We start from the raw sequence: 23,200 nt of genomic DNA, 5'->3' as shown, positions 1-23,200 counted from the left end.
GCAAACCTCAGAAAGAAAAGTTGATGCCACAATCTCTTGAGACGAGACTAAATTAGCTTTCTTATTAAGGAATTGGTTGTTAGAGGGCAGCACGCCTAAAGTAATTGGGCCGTTGTCATCAGCAGGATGTCGCTGTGGGATAAATTACGCATCCCAAATAGAAGCAGCTATATTTTCTCAAGGTGAGTGGCTCTCAGGCCTTTTTGCTTGAGAACTGAAAATAAATTGTGTCTGTGGATCCAGTATCAATAGGGGGGTGCAATATGACCCCTTGACTGGGTGCCTATGCCTGGTTGGTAGGACTGCACTAGAGATGAAACAACTCACTTGTTAGTCCTTGGCATTTATCCTGGGATTTTGTGTTTGAATGTCCAGCCTGGGTGAAAAATAGGTTGACCCTTGCATCTCTGGGTAATCCTCCATCAGTATCTGGTTATTTCTAATAAATATCTGTAGCATTTCAGACAGAGAAGAATCTTTCCTATCACTGGGAAGAGTTTGGTAGCACCTTTTTAGACTAACAGCTCTTATTAAAACACATAAAATTTCACTCAGAAAAGCACGTGCCTTTAATAAAATAGGTTAGTGTGAAACAATATTACCAGACCCTTCTGATTTGGGACTACTGTGAGCTTATCGGAGGCTCTTTTCCTACAATATCTATCACCCGTGGTCCTTTTAACTGGTGGTTCAGCTCTACATCTTTTCTTTGTGAGAGGAAATCCTCAAGTTAAGAACAAGATACATTCCTAAGTCTGCATTAAACTCGAATTTGTATGTAATTCAGAACTCCTACTTCTGAACGGACAGCCTATTATTAAAAATGACGGATGGCCTTTGCCTTCCTTGAGCCAATGAACTGATGGAAGTCATGTAAGGTTTTCATAAATCGCTGAAAACAACCTTTATATCAGGGGTGTCAAACTCAATTTCATTGAGGGCCGCATCAGCATTGCGGTTGCCCTCAGGGGGCCGGGTGGGTGTGTCCTGGGTAGGCGTGGCCTACTGAGTGGGCGTGGCTAGAGTGCGTATGGCCTACTGGGTGGGCGTGGCCAGCTCTACATCGTTGGCATCAAGGATGCCCATGGGGGCCTGGGCAGGAGTGGGACAGATCTGAGGGTCTCTGGCAGAAGGAGGGTCTCTGGGCCAGGGCCAAGGCAGTGGGGGCCGTTCCCTCACTCTTTCCAGGATGGCTTTGCGGGCTGCATGAAACCACTTCGCGGGCCGCATCTGGCCCCCGGGCCTTGTGTTTGACATGTCTGCTTTATATTAAAAATGTGCATCTTCAGCAGTTCATGAAAACATTGTGCAGCTTCAGGGATTCATCAGCTCGAGAAAGCATGCCATCCTCCATTTTTAGTAACAGGCAGCCCATCTACAAGTATGCAGCCTGTATTTTTGACTTTCCTGTGAAGAGTTCGTGGCCTTGCCTATAATCCTCTCTGCCTAAGAGCCTGGGGCGAGGAGGAGGCAGCTGCAGAGATTACGGCCGGCCATCAGTCACCTGGTGAGCTTCAGGGCTGAGTGGGGATTTTAATCTGGATCTCCTCTGTGGTAATCCGGTATTCTTTTAGACCGTTTCCATTGTGTCAACACAATTCATACCTTCTCCACCCCTTCCACACGCACACTCAGTTATTTAGATTATTGCAATCCATTCCCCTTTGCCACAGCCTTCAAGAATATTGTCCCATTTTCACTCCTTCGTTATTGTAGGCCTGACAAGATGTCTCTGGACAAGAAGGGAAGGGTGCTGAATATCTGGAATTCAGTGTCATTATGGAAAAGTGGCTTGTAATAGTATTATGGATTTGCATAGATTCTGTTTTTCTGATAATTTTTTTTAAAATCTGTTGAGGGGAAAAAGGTGTGTGTGTTTGAATGGAGAATAATGGATCCCACCGGACTGTGTTTATTGCTGCTTCTGTGTGCTTTGATGAAGCTCATTTTAGTAGATTGCACCGATTTGTGTTAGGGATTCCTTTTTAACACTCTTACCAAGCCAGTTCCTTGGAGTATCTCCATAGTTCCTCTCCTCCCTTCCCTGTCACTCTTTCCTTCACCTGCTTTAAAGGTCGGGTGGGGTGTAGGATTGCAGGGTGTCTTTCTAGGGAAAGGGAAAGTCTCGAAGGTGAGGGGTCCTTGGTGCTTTCTCTGAGCTGGGTTGTTTTCTTGCAGACGTTTCATTACCCAAAGGAGGTGACATTAGAGTCTTGAATGTAAATGAGAAGATTACTTCTAGTGACAAGGTATATTTGCCTGTTTGAAGTCAACTTCCCGTTGGGCGGCCTTCCCCAAGAACTTCTGGTCTTCCATCTTGAAATGTACAATTTGGGCAGCTTCCTTGAACAGCTCAACGCCTGGGCCGCTGGAGCCGCTGATTCCAAAGGCCTCGTCCCCTGGGACTGCTCCTAGTCCCATGGAGAGCAGCAAAGAAGCTGATGGAGATGATTATGCTGAGGCAGGCCAAGATTACCTCTGGGGTTCTTCTGCCCCGCAACCCTTGGGCCCAAGGACTCTGTGACAGAATTACTGCTTTAAAGGCTGTAGCAACATTTGTTCCCCAAAGGAAGCAAAAGGCCCGCTGAGCAGCCTAAAAGCCGGAGAGAGAGGATGAGTAAAAGATGACTCACCATTTTGTTGGATTTAATCTTTCCTAGAGCTATCTGAAAACCAGACAGAGAGGAAGCCCTCTCAGAGACATGGCTCAGTCCAGAAATTTTTTGGGAATACTGAGATGTTAATAGTCAGAATATCTCCTTCCCCAGAAGTGAACCTACCTTGACAGAAAGATTGTCCGGGGCATCTTAGCAATATCTGCACAATGACAGCCTTTCAAGGAAACGGAGTCCTGGATAAACATTAGCTTCTCTGTAATATTCCTCCACTTAGAAGTGTGGTGTGCGTGTACACACACACACACACACACACGTCTCTGAAGGCTGACGTTCTGGACTTCTACTTCGCAAAGAGGCTGCTGTATGCACGTCCTACCTCCCTGGAAACGTTAGAACCGTTACAGCCGTCCAGAGCCAAGTCTTCCCTCGCTTTCCATATTCAAATGTGAACAGATCCCTCTCTGGTTTGTTTATTTGCGAAGGCAGTTATGAATCTTTCCGGAGGTGCCCCAGTGCGCTTCAGAACTCACACAGCCCTCATATGAAACAGCTGCAGCCTGCCTGGCAGCACACGGGGTGGGGGTGGGACCAGGGACGCTGGCTGCGCTCTCCGTACAGCCTGTTCTACCAGGGAGAAGATGAGCCCGGAACATCTCCCCTTCCCTGCTGCCCCTCCTTTGGCTCAAAAAAAACATAGGATGCCAAGCATCCACGGCACCTCCTTTTGGGGGAGCCACTTGGAAATGAAGACTGAACAAAAAGAGAGTCTGTTTTCCCGAGCCGGGATGAGTAGTGCTTCATTGTTGGGCATGACACGATTGAGTGAGGCACAGCTCCTTCACAAGCAGTAGCCTTCAAGCAGAGGAGAGAGACCCCAGACCTTTTCCTCTCCGCTTGCACCCCTGGGACCCCTGGATGGCTCTGCTGCTGAATGGCTGCAGTGACTTGGTGGCACAAAAGGTTTTTCACCCTCTTGCCAGAGAGGCTGGGCGAGAAATTCGGCTCTGCCTTGGTCTTTGCTCGCCCTCTGCTGGCTGACCTTAGCCTGGCACGGCCGGGCCCGGTGGTGGTGGTGGTGGTGGTGGTGGTGGTGGTGGTGGTGGAGGAGGAGGAGGAGGAGGAGGAGGCCATCTTTTCCAAGACCCTAACCCTAGCTTTCCAGGTCCTGCTTTGGGAACAGGAGGGACTTGCAGTCCTCTTTTGGCAGGATGAAGCCGAAAGAGATTCTCTCACTCGGCTTTGCATTTTCCATCCGCTTGTCCTACATGAACAAAACAGGCTCCGTGGCCTTCAACCTTTTGCTAGCAGCCTTCCCTTCCCCTGGGCTGCGGGGTGTTACTAACAGAGCACTCTGGCGCAGTCCGCCTCTGACTTAGCAGGGGAGGAAGAGCAAGCCTCTTCCAATCAGAGGGGAATTTAATTTGATCCCCTCCTGAAGATCCCTGTCAATTGTGCCCTGAGTGAAGCTCTTCCCCCAGTCAGTCTCTGGTGAGGCAGCCTCCTTGAGGGAGCCCACTGGGTTCTAGCACCGCTGAATTTACTCCTGGAGGAAAACGCTGCCACAAAGCCCGAGCTTCGTTTTCCATGGTTGACACAGGATTCCTGAAAGATCGGCAGCCGAGCAGCCATCGTTTCTGCACAATGGTTTAACCACAGCATCACCAGATGCCTCCCTCTTCCAGTTTAAATGCAGGTAGTCCTCAACTTGCACCAGTTAGTTTAGTGACTGAAGTTATAATGACACTGGAAAAAAGTGACTTATGATCATTTTTCACACTTAACGACCATTGTACCATCCCCGCCGTCACGTGTTCAAAATTCAGACAACTGACAACTTGGCAACTTACTTATATTTATGACGGTCGCAGCGTCTTGGGGTCACGTGATGCCCTTTTGCCACCTTCTGACAAGCAAAGTCAAGGGGGAAACCACTTAACTGTGTTACTAACTTAACAACTGCAGTGATTCACTCAAATAACTGTGGCAAGAAAGGTCATAAAATGGGGCAAAATTCACTTAGCAAATGTCTCACTTAGCAGCATACATTTTGGCCCCAATTGTGGTCGTAAATCAAGGATTACCTGTAGAACCCTCTTCTGCAGCATCTGAATCCACTTCCACATGCTGCAGTGTCCAGTCCCCAAAGCCTCTGAAGTGTTTGAAAGGTGCCTCCTGCCATCTTCTGAATGTGTGGAGATTACCCTGAGAAATCTGGGTTCCTTCTGCCATTGCACCCTGAAGAATCAGTTACTCCGTCAACTCAGCGACTGTGGGTCATTGCGGAACAAAAACCTCTTCAGTGCCAAAGGATTTCTGAGGTGTGCTTAGAAATTGCGGGGGATCCTTTTTGCACAGAGGATTCTGTTTCCGTCACTTTCCCTGGAGGTTGCAAAACAGCCCTTCTTGGAAAAGAGATTTCCCACTGTTGTATGTATGTGTACACACACGCATGCACCCACGTGTGTATGTATGTATATGTATACATAAACCAATGCTCTCAAGTGGCTGTGGGCTGTTGGCTTTACTCTTTAATTCATTGCTATGAATTAGCTACTTCACAGATCATTGGTTTTTAGCTGGATCCATCAATTACCCAACAATGGGAACCAAGAATAAGCAGTAAGTGGGCTGAAAATTAGCAACAGCTCTTAAACAGTAGTTACTACTTTCAAAAGCGTAACACGGAATCAACATTTTCTCTTAGATGACTTAGAAGCGCCTGTGATGAAGTGCTTAAACTGATCAGTCCAGAGACACCAAAGAGGAAACATGGAGGTTCACAGCGCTTGGTTGGGCCATTTCAATTCCTCCCTCATTGTTTAATCCAACTTTCTGGCTCCGACACCCACTGGGTCCTTCTCTCCCAATCTCAGATACTGGATTTCAATTCTGAGAACTCTCAGGTGGGGGAAGGCAGCCAATTTGGTCTAGTGGTTAAGACCCTGGGCTAGAAAGCAAAGGACCCTGAGTTCAAGTCCTGCCTTGGCCATGAAAGCCAGCTGGGTGACTTTGGGCCATTCCCTCTCTCTCAGCCCAATTCACCTCACCGGGTTGTCTTTGTGGGGAGAAGAGGAGAAAGAAGGAGAATTAGGTATGCTCACCAGCTTGGGTTATTTATAAGTAATAATAAAGGTGTGGGATATCAATAAATAAGATAAAAATAATAATATATAAATGAGTTGGAAGGACTACAGCTGCCATAATTCTCGGGCAGCATGTCATTGGCAGAATGTGATGATAATGACACTTGTGCTGTATGTGCTGGCTCTCAGAACCAACATATAATTGGCCCGCTCTTAGCTCGATCTCAGCTGCCTTGCTCCGTCTCCTACTCCTTTCTCTGCAGGAGACACACAAGCGAAGCCCTCGCTGATTAGCTGTCCTTTCTTCTCTTACATGGAGTGAGGAATGAGGGGATTTGGGTAAATTCAGCAAAAACAGTCATTCACACATGCAACGGTTTTGCTTAGATGTGCAATTGACTGGCTTTTGCAAAGTCACGGCTTAACAATCACTAGTTTCATGCATTGCCTATGGCAAAACCAACCCAACCCAACCACATTATAGACCGCATGGTTGGTGTCTTTTGGTTATATTTCTCTCTTTTTTTTTAAAGGAAAGGAAGAACTGTGAACTTTACTTCGGAAATGAAACCTTTGGGTTGCCTCCTTCCAAGACTAGCTAGGATGCCAGAGGCCCCCAAAACTAATTGCAGAACTGTTTTAAGTTTATGCTTTAAACCATCTCTACTTTCCTTGAGTCTTTGAGTTGGTTTTGAAAAGCCAAGGGCGGCTGGCAAACACAACATGGCTTCCTTGGGAATGGAACTGTATTTGTACAGCATATTTCCATCTGGGCTATGACAAACCCCTCCCCCCAAATCTTTGAATTCTCTCTTTAAGAATTGGTGGTTTCCTCCTCCCAAGACAGTTTAATGGACATTTTTCTAATGAGTGATTTTCTTCAAACTTGTACGAGATTTTAACCCCATCGTTTGGCTTTGATCTGTTAGCAAGAGAGTAATCTGGCTTTTTTAAAAAACAACAACAACGATGTGCTTGGTTCTGCATGGCTTTTCCCCACCAGCTCTTTGTCAGAGTGCTCGTTGGTCTTGCAAATTGCCTAAGATATAAAAGTATGTCAACAGCGAAGCCTCACAGTGGCTACGTCTGGTCTGGTCTGTCTCATATAACAAACAGGCAATGGAAAATTGACTTGAACTCTCTCTGTTTACCTTGCAGAAACTACCGGTATTTCTTTTTCCCCCATTTGGGAAGGTGGAAGAATATTGAACTCGTACAAGCTCCTAATCTGCAATTTATCATGGCAGAGCTAAACCCCAAAGTGTCTGCAAAGCCTTCAGCTCCGTCACTGCAGTATTTGCGGGTGTGGCCAGTGTGTGCTACCTTTCCCTGGAGGTGCAGCGTTTCTATGCAGCTTGTGCATTTGTCTGTGTGATGCATCTTTGTGATAACAGAGACTGATCCACCGGTTGCTGGTTTTCTTCCGGTAGAAAACAATTAAACATTCCTCTTTTCCCTTTTCCCTTTCAAGGAGGGGAGAAGATTATCTGGATTAGGGAACTAGGGCAGTGTAGACCATTAAATGTGTAAAACTCCTTCTGCAGGTTGGAGTAGGACGTGAGTGTGTGTATGTGTGTGTGTTTGAGGGGTAGAAATCCAGGTGTTTATCCTTTTCTGCCCACCTGGGCTCCGTAAGACAAGATTTGCACTCTACCTTAAGATCTACGCTGGCAAAACAAGGACGACTCCCGGCTGCTCTCCCCCCCCCCTTTGTCTAGACGTTCAGCTGGTGCAGCAGAGAGGGTCAGCTAAGGTAGCTGCTGCCACCGAGAGCCCTCCGGATGACAGAGGCGATGGCTTGTCCCCCAAATGACAAGGGACCGTGGAAGATGGCCTCTGTTTCTGAATGTCCGCTGTGTTCCTGAGCACAGAGAGGGCCGGCCGGCTTGCTCGGGTCCTCCTCCAGCTCCATCCTCTGGCCACAGAAAGATTTCCAGTGACCAGAGTGGTCAGACGATGGCAAATGCCTGGTCTAATCATTGTCTGGGAGCAATCAAAGATTACAAACTCCCCTCCCCTTTTCCTGACAGGCTGATTCTGAAGTTCTACCATTAACTGTTAATTATAGAATGATTATATGATTAATATTGAGGAAACTCAGTGCTCTAGATCAGGGGTAGGCAACCTTGGCTCTTTTATGACTCATGGACTTCAACTCCCATAATTCAAAGAGCCAAGGTTGCCTACCCCTGATCTAGATTTTCATCTTCCTTCCTTCCTTCCTTCCTTCCTTCCTTCCTTCCTTCCTTCCTTCCTTCCTTCCTTCCTTCCTTCCTTCCTTCCTTCCTTCCTTCCTTCCCATTGCAGCTGCTTGACTGGAGAAAGGACTTTCTTGACTTGAGATTATTCAGTCTCAGCTCTTGCAAGAACTCCTAGAACATATGAAATCTGATTTGGAGGGAGCTTCTTAAGTTTTGGTTATTTGATTTCTTATCCCACAGGTGATTTTTTAAAAGGCAGCTGGACTTTCTTGGATGTTTCCCCTTGAAGATGTTTTACTTCTCATCCAAGAAGCTTCTTCAGTTCTTCTACAGAAAACAAGCTTTGTGAATGAGAAGCAATATTCTTCAGAAAAAACAAAGAACGTCCAATTGCCTTTTGAAAAACCATCCCAGGATAACCATGATCTGGATGACTGAGAATCTCCATAGACATTGATTTCTTGCGTTGATTTCCACCACCTCCATCACTCCCCCCCCGAAATGGCAAGAGTGTGTTAAAACCAGGAGAAGAGCTGATACATCCTCAAAACGTGGGAAAACAGCTGATCTCATCCAAAGAATATGGATTGAAGCTTCCCAGATGAGCAACTAAATATGGAGTGACAATTCAGTGGGCCCAGCTAAATGCAGAGGAGGTTTATAAGGAAGTAATTCTGGCTCTTTTGCCAGAATTTCCAAAAATATACTTTTCCTGCCCCCACAAGGAACCTCTGAATGCCGTGTTGGAAATTCAGACTTCCACTGTGCAGATTCTTGAGTTTTGCATCATTTTGCTTTAGTTTCATAATTCAAAATCATTGCGAAGGCATGATAAAGGCATGCAACGGGGGCCAGCCATTTTTTTTTGCCCTGGATCTTATTCTGCAACCTCACAATGCCTGACAAAATATGGGAGGATCGCAACATGGGACAAGGTCCTTAGATCTCTCCCAGACTGTCCATCTGTCATAGTGCTGAAATCTTGAGCTTCCTTACTCGAGATCTGGTGTGATTTTATGAGATCCCATCTATATTTTATTCCATTTGGTGGGAACAGTTGATTTTGGCTTGGGGTCCAGTTGAACTCTGCAAGTCCTACCCTGAAGGAGTGGAGAAGAGAGAGGATTATTCAGTCTCTAGCCATATAGTCTGTGGTGGGCGTAGCTTTATTGTGCTCGAAATAGAGCAGTTATGTGGGGAGGGCCTTACTTTCCCAGAAGCTTGCAAAAAACTTTTTATTACTAACAGTGGAGTGTAAAATCTCAGGGGTTGGAAAATGGTTGAATTCTGCTAATAGCACCTTTATTTCAAAACTTTAAGCTTGCCACTCCACCACAATTTCCAGGAAGATCACATAAGGGTCAATCCGTGTAGTCTTCCAAAGGCATACTCTTATCTTTGTGTGCCTTTCAAGGCTGTGTGGTGTCCCAGATATTATTTGAAAGAAGCACTTTGGGATGGGTTAGGGTTAGGGTGAACAAACTTCTGTTTGCAACAAATCAGTGCAAGCGGATCTGTTTCCAGCATAGTGTAGCCTGCAGTAGAAACATCTCTAACTTTAAGGGTCAAAATACTGAAAAAAGACACGGTTGCTTTAATGAGTTAGGCAACTTCTGATTTTGAACTCTGTTTGAACTGTTCCCTGTCAGTGCAGGTCTTCTGTGTAAGGATGAGCGAGATACGTACCTTCACATAACAGTCAGATTAGGCGAAAATCACCTCAACTTTTCATCTTTCCATCATGAAACCAGCCAGGAAAGGTAATGAGTCGCCACTGTGTAAACAGGCAGCAATGGTGGTGGTTGAGGAAAGACTGAGATTCTGGAATTCAGAATTCCCTGCTGAAGTGGGGCTAATCCTGCAAATGGAAATGGAACTGACATTTCTACAACATTATTTGCTTGCTTGCCTTCTCATTTGCTTATTTATTTACGCACTGCTTGCTTTCTGTTGGATTTGGTTGGGGGGGGTGTCTGTTTAGCTGATGATTAAATTTGTCACAGATGATAGATCTCGTGATTAGATGCAACAGACACCCTTCAGTTTCTTTAGAGAAGGGATAAAATATGTATTCTACACCATGTCCTCCTGTTCAGCCTTCACCTGTCAAAGGTTGAATTTAAGAGCTATGCATGGAAAACATTAGCTCCCCAATTTTTTAAAGAATCCAGAGCATTGATCCAGGTACATGAAAATAAACGCAGGGGGTGCTTTTCACTATTTGATACCATTTTGGTGAGGGTGGACCTATCCTTCCATCCCTCGCTGTGAGAGCTGTTAATTGGGTAGACTGCCCTGTGATCTGCTCTAGTAGGAGCTGCTAAAGTCGGAAACCGGAACATATCTGGAAAATAAAGCTGTGCTTTTATCATCTGTCTCCTGCAAGGAAATCTGAGGGCTTTGTGGCAATGAAGGCTTAAGCCAATTTGCTGATTCCAAATTTTGGGGTTGGGAGTAAAGATGTCCAGAGCTGGCTCTCTCCCACACACATACATGCATGCATGTGCCAGACATGACATATGAATGCTGAATGACATGCACAGTTCAGCTGGAAAGTTTTTTTAGAACAGGTCTCATTGGAATGGTCAATTTGAAGGAAAAGCAGAAGAGATGCACCCTCAGATTCAGAGTTTTAAATGTAGCTAAAGTTAGGGGAGGAGAAATGTCTGTAGAGATTCTGAATCATCCAGATGATGGTTGTCCCATAAGTGCTTTGCCAAAAGACACCTGGACTTTCTTGGTTTTTTCCTTGAAAGCCATGGCTAGTTCTGAAGAACTGAAGAAGCTTCTTGGATGAGAAGCTAAATGTTTTCAAGGAAAAAACCAAGAAAGTCCAGTTGCCCTCTGGAAAAGCATCTTTGGGTTAAGGGAGGATGGTCAAGCTGCCGTCAAGCCACACCTCCTGATGTCCTCTAGTGACTGTCCCCAGCCTTGAACTCCTGTTTTCCTGCCTTAATCATATAGGCAGCCTTTCTCCTGGCTACGACACCCATGCAAAGTAAGCGTAAGAATATTAAAGGAGGCCTGTGAGCAGCCAAAAAAAGAACAATAATATGGGATGTCCCGTTACTATCTGCCATGTAATTTACTCCACCAGCATCCTTCTGCAATATCAGAGTTTCTGAATGTAAACAGTGCTGCATTTGAAGGATATCACTTTATAAAAAGGGTCAGGTAGTCCCTTGAGGCAGGGGATTACTGGTTTTAGGCATACTTTTGTCATGTCCCTTGACTCGTGGGATTACTTTACAGAATATGGGAATCCCCCAAAAGCAGCTTTATCTGGCGTGGGCAAGAGAAAGTGCCTCAACTGGGTCTTCTACAGAAGCTTTTTGACGGTACGGAGGGTCTCAGGAAAAGGTTAGCCACTCTGCTCTAGCATTTCTTTTTGATCGGTTGTCACAGGAGAAAAGCTGGTCATGGTGATGACAGGACCTGGATTCTGTTCCAAATAGTTGCGCACAACTGAGTGGCAATAACTCTTCATTTATCCTAGTTTCTCGGGATTTTTTTTAACCTAGATTACTTTTAATGACGGAATGCTTGTTGATACGAACTCCATTTCCTTGATGCACTGCTTGCCCTCCAGCCAGGAGCCGTCGCGTTGTCCTCCCCATCGCAGTCACGGGACAGAGTTGCACAGAGGCTGATCTGACTGGAGGTGCCTTTGGCCTTTTTCCTCGATGAAGAGTCTATTTCTAACCAGACACGGATGCTCTTGCAGCAGTCCGGTACTGCTGTCAGCAGTGACACCTCCTGCATATCATTGTAGAGTATGGAGAACCATAATGACTACCTCGGAGACAGTAAATCAGGAAACGCTAAAAGTTTTTAACCTTGGCGCTTTCTGTTTATTTTAGGAGGAACATCCACTGGCTTACAGACAAGATTCTTTACTGTCTCCCCTCTTGGAGCAAGGCTGTTTGCTATCGCTTTTCTGTGATAGCCAGTAAATGCATGAGCCTAGTGAAGAAGATGCTGGAAAATGAGGCCCTCCAGCTTTTAGGGTCTTGCCCAGAGGCAAGCGGGCACTCGAAAAAAACAGGTGTGTTCTCTAACCACCTCCAAAAGCAAGCAGCCAGTCTTGAAGCCCTGGGCCACTAAAGGGTGGAACAGATTAAGCATTTGCAGCATAGAGACGGGGGAAAAATGCTTTGACTCTGCTGGACCAAGCAGTTCTTTTATTAAGGTGATTGTTTTCTATCCAACTAATGACTGCAATTTAGAAATTGCTCGCATTAGGTCAGACCCTCTTGAAATCTTTCTTTGACCCAGACTTGTTAGGGCAGGAAGCTCCAGCAAATGTATCCACAGATGGGAGCCAGGATCCAATTACGTCTTCTCTAATGGCTCATTACTTTTCATGAAAGACCACAACGCTCTCAGATGCCAAGGTTTGGGAGAGATGGTGAATGCCATTGTGGGTGCAGAGGCCCTTAGAGTAGGCAGCAGAAAGAATCTCGGCCAGCTGCACAGAAAGGCAGGCATGTTCCATGGAAGGGGTGTGTGTGTGTGCTTTGCAAGCATTGCCTGAACATGGGACAAAGCTGAGCCAGGCCTTCTTCGCGTTTTTCATGGCAACCTCACGCTCGAATTTGTATAGATGCCATGATGATGATGATGATGATGATGATGATGATGATGATGTTATGCATTCAGTTGTGTCTGATTCTTGGCGATTCTCTGGGCCAGGTCTCTCCACATCTTCCGATCTTGCACTGCTTCTTTGAGTTGTTCTATGCTCTGGCTGGTGTCGGCTTTGATGGTGTCCACCCACCGTGTTCTTTGTGGCCTGGTTTCCTTTTACCGCTAACTCTTCCAAGCATCCTTGCTTTCTCTGGTGAATTTTTGGCATGATTTGGTCAAAACAGATGCCTTAGGGTTATTTAGTCTTCCTCCAACAAGAAGCTAAGAAAAGTCACTGTCTGGAAACTGCTCTTTGTGGAGATCCATACTTAAGACCAGAGTGGGCAACTACGACTTCAAACTCAAAAGACCCACTTGGGATCTTGCAGCCCAAAATGCGCTGGCCCTATACAGCATGCCTAAGAAAGCAGGGGGGAGGCAGATGGGCCCAAGGTTGCTCAGCGCTGGCTATTTAGGTCTTTGCTGCACTAAATCTAATCAGCCTCTCAGTGGGAGGATGATGTCCAGTCCTGTCATTCTGTCTGGGAGTGAATTATGCCAAAGGAGAATGGACGGGCAAAATTGGATTACCCAGAAATAAAACAGCGTAAAAAGAGTAGCTGGCACATTATTGGGAGAGGGGGAGCAAAGTCACTCGCTTCCAGTGAAGCCACCTGAGTGGAAAGAATTAGAAAGAAAAGCATGGTGTGGATTGGGAAAACCTCTTAATTCTTATAGAGAAATCATCACAGTTGCCTTCCTCAAGTTTAGTAACAAGATGTATTCTAAGTTGCAGGTGTGGTCAGATCTATGCAAATGCTCTTGTTAAAAATCCATATAGCATCTGAAAGTCTTCACTTTGGGCTGCACTAACAGGATCCGATCTGGGTCGGTCGCCGTGAACGGAGCTTTAGTCTTTTGAGCTTTCGGACACATGCCGGAGCCCGTCCTCAGGGAACGTCTCCCTACTGGACCGTGAGGCCAGTGGTTGTCAACCTGTGGTCCACAGGCCCCTGGGAGGCCAGAAGGTCAGCAGAGGGGGTCTGCGAAAGCTTGAAGAAATGTTATGATTTCAATCTTCAGCTAAGACTTGGGGTCCATGGCCGTGGTCTGTAGCCACAGAAGGCATCTAAGGGGTCCGTGGTGAAGAAAAGCTTGAGAACTACTGCTTTACGCTGTGCATGGTATTTATGTGGTGCCTGGTTGGGGGTGGTTTCTTATTGGTTGATTGGGGTGTTGCTGTCCAGCTATTAAGTCGTTGGCTGTTGTTTCCTTGTGCTGCCAAAATCCTCAGCTCCTAAGTGTCTGATCAGCTGGTGGTAAGCCAGCATTCCTCTCGACTGTGGTCTTAACCCAGCTCAGAATCTTAGACCTAACACTCTTCTGCAGATCTTTCTGCAGACGTTCAGGTTTGCAGTTAATATTAGATGACACCTTTCCTTGTTTGGCGAGCAAGAACATTGTAACCTCATGGTGCTTCTTTCTATCTTTCAGTCTCTCTTCAGGTGAACATTGTCCCAAATAAGGTGGAGGTGCCTGTTGGAGAATCCAAATTTTTCTTATGTCAAGGTGAGTAGCTGCATAATCAGCTGTTGAGCCTATGGGAGGAATCCAGTTTTGCATGAGAGGAAACCCACTGAATAGAGCTATATTTTCTCCTCGTGCAATAGCTGAATTAACTGACAGATAAAAGAGGGTTGAGTCCAGGGCAGAAATAATAACGGAATAACAGAGTTGGAAGGGACCTTGGAGGTCTTCTAGTCCAACCCCCTATTCAGGCAGGAAACCCTCTACCATGTAACCTGTAGCGGCTCAGAGTCATTCATTATGAGATGGGTGACAAATAAATTCACTAAATTAAATTAAATAAACCTGAAAAAACAACTCAGACAAGATCCTCCCTGCGTCTCATGAAGAGAAAGAGAAGTGGAAGAAAGACCAAAGTCGATGAGTTGGGCGGCCAATAAATTTGCATAATAAATAAACAATTGTGCATCCAGACTTTTAAGATTCCGTTTCTAGATCTTTGCAATAAAATGAGTATTGCCCTGTGTGACTTTGGTTTGGTCTGGCTGTCTTGAAAGTCTGCCAGTCACACACACACACACTCACACACACACTCACACACACAAACACACACAGAGCAGGCATCCTCACCCAGCTTCTGCCTGGTTTTCTTCCTGGGTTTCAGTGACCGGTGATGCCAAATCCAAAGAAATCTTCTGGTTTGCCCCCAATGGAGATAAGCTGACAACAAACCAGCAGCACATATCTGTGGTCCGGTCCGATGATTCTTCTACTCTCACCATCTATAACGCTAACATAGAGGACGCCGGCATCTACAAGTGTGTGGTCTCCAGTGAGGAAGGGGAGGAAGAGGCCACTCTTAATGTGAAGATCTTTCGTAAGTGGTTGGGCCGGAGAAGGAAAGGCAGGGTGGGAAGCAAGAGAACCCCTACTTTTCCCTCTGTAAGGAATCCTGCCCCATAGAAGAGAGGTCTCCAAACCTGGCAACTTTAAGACTTGTGGACTTCAACTCTGGGAGTTGAAGTCCACAAGTCTTAAAGTTGGGCAAGATTGCAGACACCTTCCATACAATGACCTAAGAAGAGAGACAACATTTGTGATGGGTCTGTCAATTCTGCCTCCTCCCAGCTAAGTCCTTTCTGAAGTTGGTATCTGATGGAGATAAGGAAGCCCAACCTCCACTTCCGAAATGTGCATTTTCCATTAATTCATGTTTTTATTAAGGTTAGTGAGTTGTGTGTACTTCTTGTAGCTTCACGTCAGATGTTTGACAGAGCAGAACCTCCAGAATAGGGTGAAGCGAAACACTCTCGTGCATCCATGAGCAGCCTAGTGGTTAGTTAGTTGCTCCAGGAGCTGATTTGCTCTCTTGCAAGCTCCCTGATCTCTGCTTCAGCTGAAAAGAGCAGTCCTCCTCCTCATCCGCTTAGCATGTTTACTGCATGAACTCCGACCAGCTCAGGATTTACTCTTCCTTTTGCCTGCATCTACTTTCCAGAGAAGCTGACCTTCAAACATGCCCCCAGCCCACAGGAGTTCAAAGAAGGAGAAGATGCAGTTATTACCTGTGATATCGTCTCCTCGCTGCCTCCTACGATTATGTGGAAGCACATGGGCAGGGATGTGGTCCTGAAAAAAGATGGTAAGTGTGTGCATCTTTGTGGTCTGTGTCTGTGTGTGCATGCATGTTTTGAGGTGCAGAGGAAGCCCTCCACGTAACTTGAATGTTCTAGAGAGCATTCTAGAGAGCAAGCACCAGAATGAGTGAAGCCTGGCCAGGCTGGTCTGATGTAGCTACTGATAAGTCAAGCTGAAACATCTGGAATGCAAATCGTAGGCTGAGTTCAGTAACTATGGTCGGGTTTGATTGGACTTGGTTCTTTCCAAGAAGCTCTTTCCATTTGTAATGAAAGGAGTATGCATGTCACGTGATGAAGCTTGCCCAAGATGGAAGATTGGGAGCTCCTGGTAGCCAATCTGACACCTGTCAATTCTCTCCTCCATTCCTTCCAGTGAGGTTTGTGGTGTTGAGCAATAACTACCTCCAGATCAGAGGGATCAAGAAAAGCGACGAGGGCATGTATCGCTGTGAGGGGAGGCTCTTGGCACGGGGAGAGGTGGACTTCAGGGATATCCGGATCATCGTGAATGGTGAGCATCTTGCCTTAGATGGCACGTGAGCTTTGGGCGCTGCACCTGGCACTGTCCACTCCTTTCAGCTCTTCTGAATCTGATATCCCGCAGAAGGCTAAAAGCCATCACTCACACCATGCCAGCCCAGCCCATCCCTGCTTGCCTGTGGTGACACATCTGGAGAACATCCATTTGGGAAGGAAGGAAGGAGAATTGCTAGCTGACAAGTGGTTTCTCTCTGTTCACTCATTAGAATTTGACTGGAGAGCTTCTTCGGCAGCCTTGAAATGGAAGACTAGAAAGAGAGATGATTTATTTTTATTTTAACCCTTCTGAGTTGTGGACAAGCTAGAAGATAGTTCAGCAGCTGTCATGCCATGATAATAATTTCCAGGGCAGATAGACGAAATTGTCCTTAGCCACTTGCTCCTTGGCACTGGTTGATCCCCAAGTCCCTGGGCACCCTTTACAGAAAGGTGCAAGTGTTCTTTTGGTGCCAACTTCTATGAGTTGATAAATACCATCCTGAACATTTAGACATCCCAGTTATTCAACCTCTTAACTGCTGCCTCTGCCAAATGCACACACAGATTGATGCTCTGTAACCACGAGTGAAGTCATAAACGTGTGAATAGGTAGCTTTAGGACTCTTGACAGCCGATCACCTAAACCTGAGCAATTAAAGTGGGCATCCTTTTCAGGGAAAGCTGAACTCTAAATGTTTTATTTCTCCTGTTGTGCTCTGCATTAATTATGTCTTTAAGCAGTCACATGCAGCAATATAACCAGTACGATGCTAACAAACAAAGTAGCAGATGGCTCTTTGGACATGTTTCGGATTTGTGTTTTTTTCTAGACAAGCACTGCAGAAAGAGACTGTTCAGAAGATGGAGGTTACTTTTAGCTTTAATTAAAGAAGAGAAGGCAGCTAACTTTGCTTCCACTGCTTTTGGACTTTGTGCTTCAGGTGGAAAAAGAAATGAAACTTTGACTTTGGGTTTTGCTGACTAATAGTTTTTTTTGTTGTAGAAATGGCTAGTAAATATTACTATATAAAAGTAAAAAGTTGTGGTTATGTGTTATTATCTTATTTTACTGTGCTAAAACAAGTTGGAAGTCAGCGCTTTTCTTTCTTACCCCTTTTCCCCCTACACTTTTTCCTCTTCTCTTTTACCTTTCTCACTTTCTCATTTTCATTTTCCTTTGTGCTTTATATTTTGATAAAATGATAAAAGTTCGAAATTTAAAAAAAAAAGAAGAGGAAGCTTATAGGTTCGAAGTGCAGCTGCCCTCCAATTCTAGAGTAATCCGCCGGTTGGAATCGGGCCAAGAAAGTAGCCGAGGGCTGAGCGTAGAAGAGAGACCCCCAAACGAGGGGTCTCGCCCTCTTCTGCCACTGAAGGCCGGCAGAGCTGATTCCACTTTCCCCTTTCCTTCCAGTGCCGCCCACTGTTCGCTCTCGGCAGGGGACGGTCAATGCCACCGCCAACCTCAGCCAGTCGGTCAAACTGGTGTGTGAGGCTGATGGCTTCCCAGAACCCATCATCAGCTGGACCAAGTAAGGGGGGTTTGTGGGTGCCTTTTTGGAGGGAGGAACTGGGGCTGCTCATTTATTAACTTGTATCCCATCGTTACCCTTTTTATAAGGTAGCAAACACACCCGACACCTCCTCCTATTTTCCCCAGCACCACAACCCTGTGAGGTGAGTTGGGCTGAGAGAGAGAGTCACCCAGCCAGTCTTTGTGGATAAGGTGAGACTAGAACTCACCGTCTCCTGGTGATTGACTCAAAGTCACCCAGTCGGCTTTTGTGGATAAGGTGAGACTAGAACTCACCGTCTCCTGGTGATTGACCCAAAGCCACCCAGTCGGCTTTTGTGGATAAGGTGAGATTAGAACTCACCGTCTCCTGGTGATTGGTCCAAAATCACCCAGTCGGCTTTTGTGGATAAGTCAGGACTAGAACTCACTGTCTCCTGGTGATTGGTCCAAAGTCACTCAGCCGGCTTTCGTGGACAAGGCGAGACTAGAACTTACCTCCTGGTGATTGGCCCAAAGTTGTCTAGCTGGCTTTCACGCCCAAAGCGGGACAAGAACTCACCGTCTCCTGGTGAGCCAGACTCCCAGCTAATGTTCATTCTGCCCGTGGGCTGTCGCACCTGCAGGGACGGAGAACTAATAGAACGAGGGGAGGATGAGAAGAAGTATGCCTTCAGTTATGATGGCTCTGAGCTGACCATCCACAGGGTGGAGAAGAATGATGAGGCCGAGTATGTGTGCATCGCCGAGAATAAAGCGGGAGAGCATGACGCCACCGTACACCTCAAAGTCTTTGGTAAGGGGTCCTCAAAGCTCTTTGCACTTCCTTTTTGTTTCCTTTCCTTGGTCAAAATCAGAGTCCCAGAATCAGAGACTTGATTATCCACTAGCAAATCAGGGGTAGAATGAAGTCTGAATTTTTTTCAGGTAGTTCTGTGACACATATCCATTTTTTTTAAAGTGTCTAGTCCTTAGTGTTATAAAGCAAGTTCTGAAAGGCTGAGGACTGTGCCTAGTGAATTGCTCGTGCTGCATAGCTTTATTGCTGTTTTCTGAAAAAAAGATGACAAAAACTTTCTTTGTTTAGTTTTTATCCTGCAGTTAATTTTGACCCATTCAAATGTGCAGAATGTGTCATCCTATGCAAATTACCCCTTGTGTCATTGGATGATATGGCACTTCTCATTCCTGTAGTAGCCCCCTTAGCAATCAGGGACCTCCTTTTGGACAGTGAGCTACCAGGAGAAGGGGTCTTTAATTGCCAACTGCCAAATCAACCGGGGGTGTGTGTGTCTCTTTTTTTACTCTTTCTTTAGCAAAACCTCAGATCACCTTTGTGGAGAACAAAACTGCAATGGAGCTGGAAGACCAGATCATTCTGACCTGCGAGGCCTCTGGCGATCCCATCCCCTCCATCACCTGGAGGACCTCTTCCCGAAACATCAGTAGTGAAGAGAAGGTATGGCTTCCTCCCAGACCTGCCTGCTCACAGCCCCAGGTAGCAGAGACCAAAGACGGAGGGGGAGATAGGCCGGGACTTTGGATTCTCCTAGTTCTGCAGCTTTGCACGCTGAAATCAAAGCTTTGTAGGTCAGGCGTAGATCACGGTAATTTGCATTCAGGCAATATCAAAAATAGCTCCTGAACATCTGAAAGCATCAAGTTCTCCAGTGCTGAAGGAAGCTCGTTGTTGCAGTGGAATTGGACTAGCAGAGACAGCCCACTCCTCACATGGAAACGTGGCCAAAATCCTGGCTGAACCCAAGCCACGAAACCTTCATTAGCTTGATGCCATGCAGATGTGATCACAAAGTTTTTTTAAGCAGTTGGAAAGTTATCAATCAGGAGGAGGCTGTTAGTAGCGGGAAGGCCAACATTTGTTAAGGAGGAGCTGACAAAAGTGGTCTTTCGTGCAGGGGAAGGGCTGTGACAGGAAAACAGCTAAGTCAGAGAAAATCATCTCTACCCTATTGTGAAGTGGCAAGGTACAGGTCCCAGCACAGACAGCGGGACTCTTCCTGGGAGACACTCTGGAGAAGCGGGAGTAGTAGTCTAGCATAATGTAGAGCAGGGGTGTCCCACTTTGGCAATTTTAAGACCTGTGGACTTCAAGTCCCAGAATTCCACAGCCATTCTGGGCGTTGGAAGTCCAGAGGTGTTAAAGCTGCCAAGATTGGACACCCCTGCCGTAGAGGGTGGTGGGGCTCAGAGAGAGACTTAGGCAGCCTTGGCTGAGAAAGGCTCTCCCAGCATCACGATGGCAGGGTACAAATCTATTCCCAAGAAACCAGCAAGGGACGCCACATGTCTCACGGTGTCATTGTGGACAGACCTTTGATGTCCTGATGGTCCTTCATCCCAGAAGATGAGGTTGACCAACTCATTATGCATAGTTCTCTTGATCGCAATTTGAAATTAGCATTTCAAGAGGGATTAATGCCAGTCTCCTAACCAAGTGAATCCACCTTCAGTGCCTTTGAAGAGCTGGTTGAAGTTGAGCCATCAAGCCATGACCAAGAGGCTTGTGATGGGCAAGGCATGACCTGAGTCATCTTGATTCCAGTCTTGGATGCTCTGGCTTCAGCGTGCACTGCCGTTCCGGCAGCTATTGTCAAATGTACACGTTGCCTTGAAGAGAGGGGGTGAGGAGGGACAAAGCAGAACCTGGAACACACTTAGTCTGGATGGTTCTTTCCCCCTTTTCTCTTGATCGTCTGCATTTGTACTCGCGCTGCACATAATTTTAGGCGAAAAAGCCGTGGCTGCGTCTGTGTTTGCTTGTTACCTGTCATTGCTCACTTCTGGAAGTTGTTTCTGTCTGTACTGGCAAAAATAATTAGCAGTTTGGAAAGAAAAGCCAAGCCCACCAACGGGATCGGGGTGTGTCTCCTGCCCTTGGGATCCGGTGGGAAAGGCAGATATTTGCAGAACCTCAGAACGGAGATCTGAAGTCCTGTAGCTACAAGATCAAACAGTACATGACTAATGCTAATATTAAAAAGGAAAGGAATTGAGATCTGAACTCAAAAGACTAATAGTGTTGCAGCATCATACTAAGAAAGGGCTCTGTCTTCTTGAGGGCTTCCTACAGGTCAGGATACTTCCTTGCCCTGGGCTTTTGGTACACCAAATGCATCTTACTCTTTTGTACCATACAGCAAGGGTCCCCAAGCCTCCCGGGCTGCAGAGCAATACCGGTCCGTGGCCTATTAGGAACTGGGCCACATGAAACCCTACTGTAAACTGTGCATGTGAGGAATCTAGATGGTGCACAAAACCCGTCCCCCCTTCCCAGTCCATGGAAAACTGGACCAGTCCAGGAAACTGGTCTCTGGTGCCAAAAAAGTTGGGGACCGCTGTCATACAGGGATAGTCGTGGCACACAAGATGAAAGATTTTTGAGGACGGTACAACTTGTTAATGGACTGCTGGAGATCATTTATGGCAAGACTCATCCTTGGGTCCAGTTTTTAGAATTCACAAGGAGAAATAAATGGGACATAGCTCAGTTGTAGAAATCCTTTTGATTCCAGCTAGGATTGGAAAGGTTTCAGATCTGATCATCCAGACAACCCCATTGCCAGAGTGCAGAGTTTCAGCCTTATCTGGCCTTCTTGCTGGATAAATGTTTAGATACGATAATCCAACATCAGTTCAAGGAAGGCTGGTGTAGACCTGACCTAGCTAGACCTGGCTTAAGGGAAGGCAATTCCATAGTCTTTCAGCACAAATGACATGGGAAGGATGACGTGTTTCACACGCAGAATAGTACAAAGGAGCAGGTAAGTTCACCATGACATTTTTCCCTTGAAAATACTACCTTTCTGTAGAGGACTCTTCAAAGGAATGACTGTCAAACTGCTAATTATTTTTGAAACATTCACCTCTATGGTTGGACAATCGATACCAAAGAACTGCGAAAGTTCGTTTTTGGAAGGATAATTTCTTATGTGGAGCCAGTGGGCTGGAAGTCTTGTTTGATGCATGCTGCTCAGAGCTGCAGCTGTTATTTTGTTTTCAGCAGTGTGTGGCCTCTGCATTTTATCCTGGTTTGGTTGCCAACTATCTCCTGCGCATTTCTCAGTTGCCTGCACTGTAGCCTTCTTGTTAATGCCCCCCTGCCTTCCAAGTGCAATGAAGCAGAACGATAGTGAGGGATCCTCTGGGGTTATCAGTGCTCAAAACAAACAGCAACCATTATCAATGGCTCGGTGGGATTCAAATATCTGAACAACCGGTTCCCTCCATGGATGCCACTTTCAGAAGTCCGTTCTGGGCCTGGGAGGCCTCCCTGGCTAAGAACGGACTTCCAGAAGTGGCATCCATGCACTTCCGGCGGTCCGCTCTGGGCCTTGCGAAAAAGGGCTAGGCCATCAGCCGGTTCGCCAAAGTCAACAAAAAATTAGCTACCGGTTCTACTGAACCGATGCGAACTGGCTGAATCCCACCACTACAATGGTTGTTTAAAAAGGAAAGAAAGAAGAAGGGATCGGTTTATTACAGAGTTTCTTGATTTAGTGCCTTCCAGATGTTTTGGACCAATCTGGATGATAGAGGAGGGGGAAGTTTGGTTTATCACACTATGCAAATAATTGCCTTTGTTTTTCAGTGATTTTATGTTATTTTATTGTTACATTCTCATCTTTTCTCATGGGAGGCCAAGTCAGCATTCCTGGGAAGGGGGGGAAACTCCCTTAATTTTATCCTTGCCTCTGTAATCCTGTAAGATAGACAGGGTAGAAATAATATATGACTGCCTCAGAGTCATCCAATGAACCTAGTGCTTAAATAGGGACTTGAACCCGGGTCTGTCAGCTACAGCGCCCTAGGGATGGAATCACCAGTTGATGATGTTTAACACCCACAGCGGGTGTTTCCCCATCTTTGCTTGAGGTTAATCTTCTTCTCTGACCTCTGTGGGCTGAGCACAAGCCTTGGGTTTAGAGGATCTCTTTATCTGATAGTTGGTGGTAGATTGTTTTCGTGAAACCTTTAACTGTAATTCCCCCGCTTTCCTTCTAAACATCAGTCATTTTAGCAATTCTGTCCAGATGGAATTGGAAATCTGAGGTTTTCAGGGTGGCCAGTCCTAATTTTGAGGATCTAAACTTTATGGTTCAGGAATTGAGCAGGGGTGGGTAATCACATCTTCTAGAGCAGGGGATGTCCAACCTTGGCAACTTCAAGACCTGTGGACTTCAACTCCCAGAATTCCCCAGCCAGCATAGAATAGCATAGCTGTCTGGCTAGGGAATTCTGGTCGTTGAAGTCCACAGGTCTTGAAGTTGCCAAGGTTGGACACCTGTGCTCTAGTGCCAGAGCTTTGATTGTAACTGCTTGGGGTAGCAATTCTTTGCTGAATTCAGTGGCCACCACTATAGGTAAAAAATGGTGGATGTATGATTATTCTTAAAAAAAAAACTTTGCAAAAAACATATTACCTCTGCCAGTTAAGTGTCATGTTATAAAAAGA

At 46.1% G+C, this 23,200-nt stretch overlaps 1 protein-coding gene across 1 annotated transcript in view; it reads left to right on the top strand.

Annotated features, from left to right (window-relative positions):
• NCAM1 (neural cell adhesion molecule 1) overlaps positions 1–23,200 on the top strand; it is a gene marked incomplete at its 5' end in the record, with an annotated part of 126,109 nt that overhangs the window by 66,393 nt on the left and 36,516 nt on the right. Inside the window, 7 exons of the mRNA XM_081333599.1 lie at positions 14,023–14,097; positions 14,720–14,932; positions 15,554–15,697; positions 16,069–16,206; positions 17,629–17,746; positions 18,354–18,523; positions 19,044–19,186. Of these exons, the coding sequence (XP_081189725.1) occupies positions 14,023–14,097; positions 14,720–14,932; positions 15,554–15,697; positions 16,069–16,206; positions 17,629–17,746; positions 18,354–18,523; positions 19,044–19,186 (1,001 nt within the window). The remainder of the gene's footprint in view (positions 1–14,022; positions 14,098–14,719; positions 14,933–15,553; positions 15,698–16,068; positions 16,207–17,628; positions 17,747–18,353; positions 18,524–19,043; positions 19,187–23,200) is intronic.

Source organism: Vipera berus (genome assembly GCF_964194415.1).
Source record: "Vipera berus genome assembly, chromosome: 8".
Lineage (NCBI taxonomy): Eukaryota > Metazoa > Chordata > Lepidosauria > Squamata > Viperidae > Vipera > Vipera berus.
The sequence above is the reverse complement of the archived record's forward strand: the minus strand, read 5'-3'. Positions and strand labels throughout refer to the sequence as shown.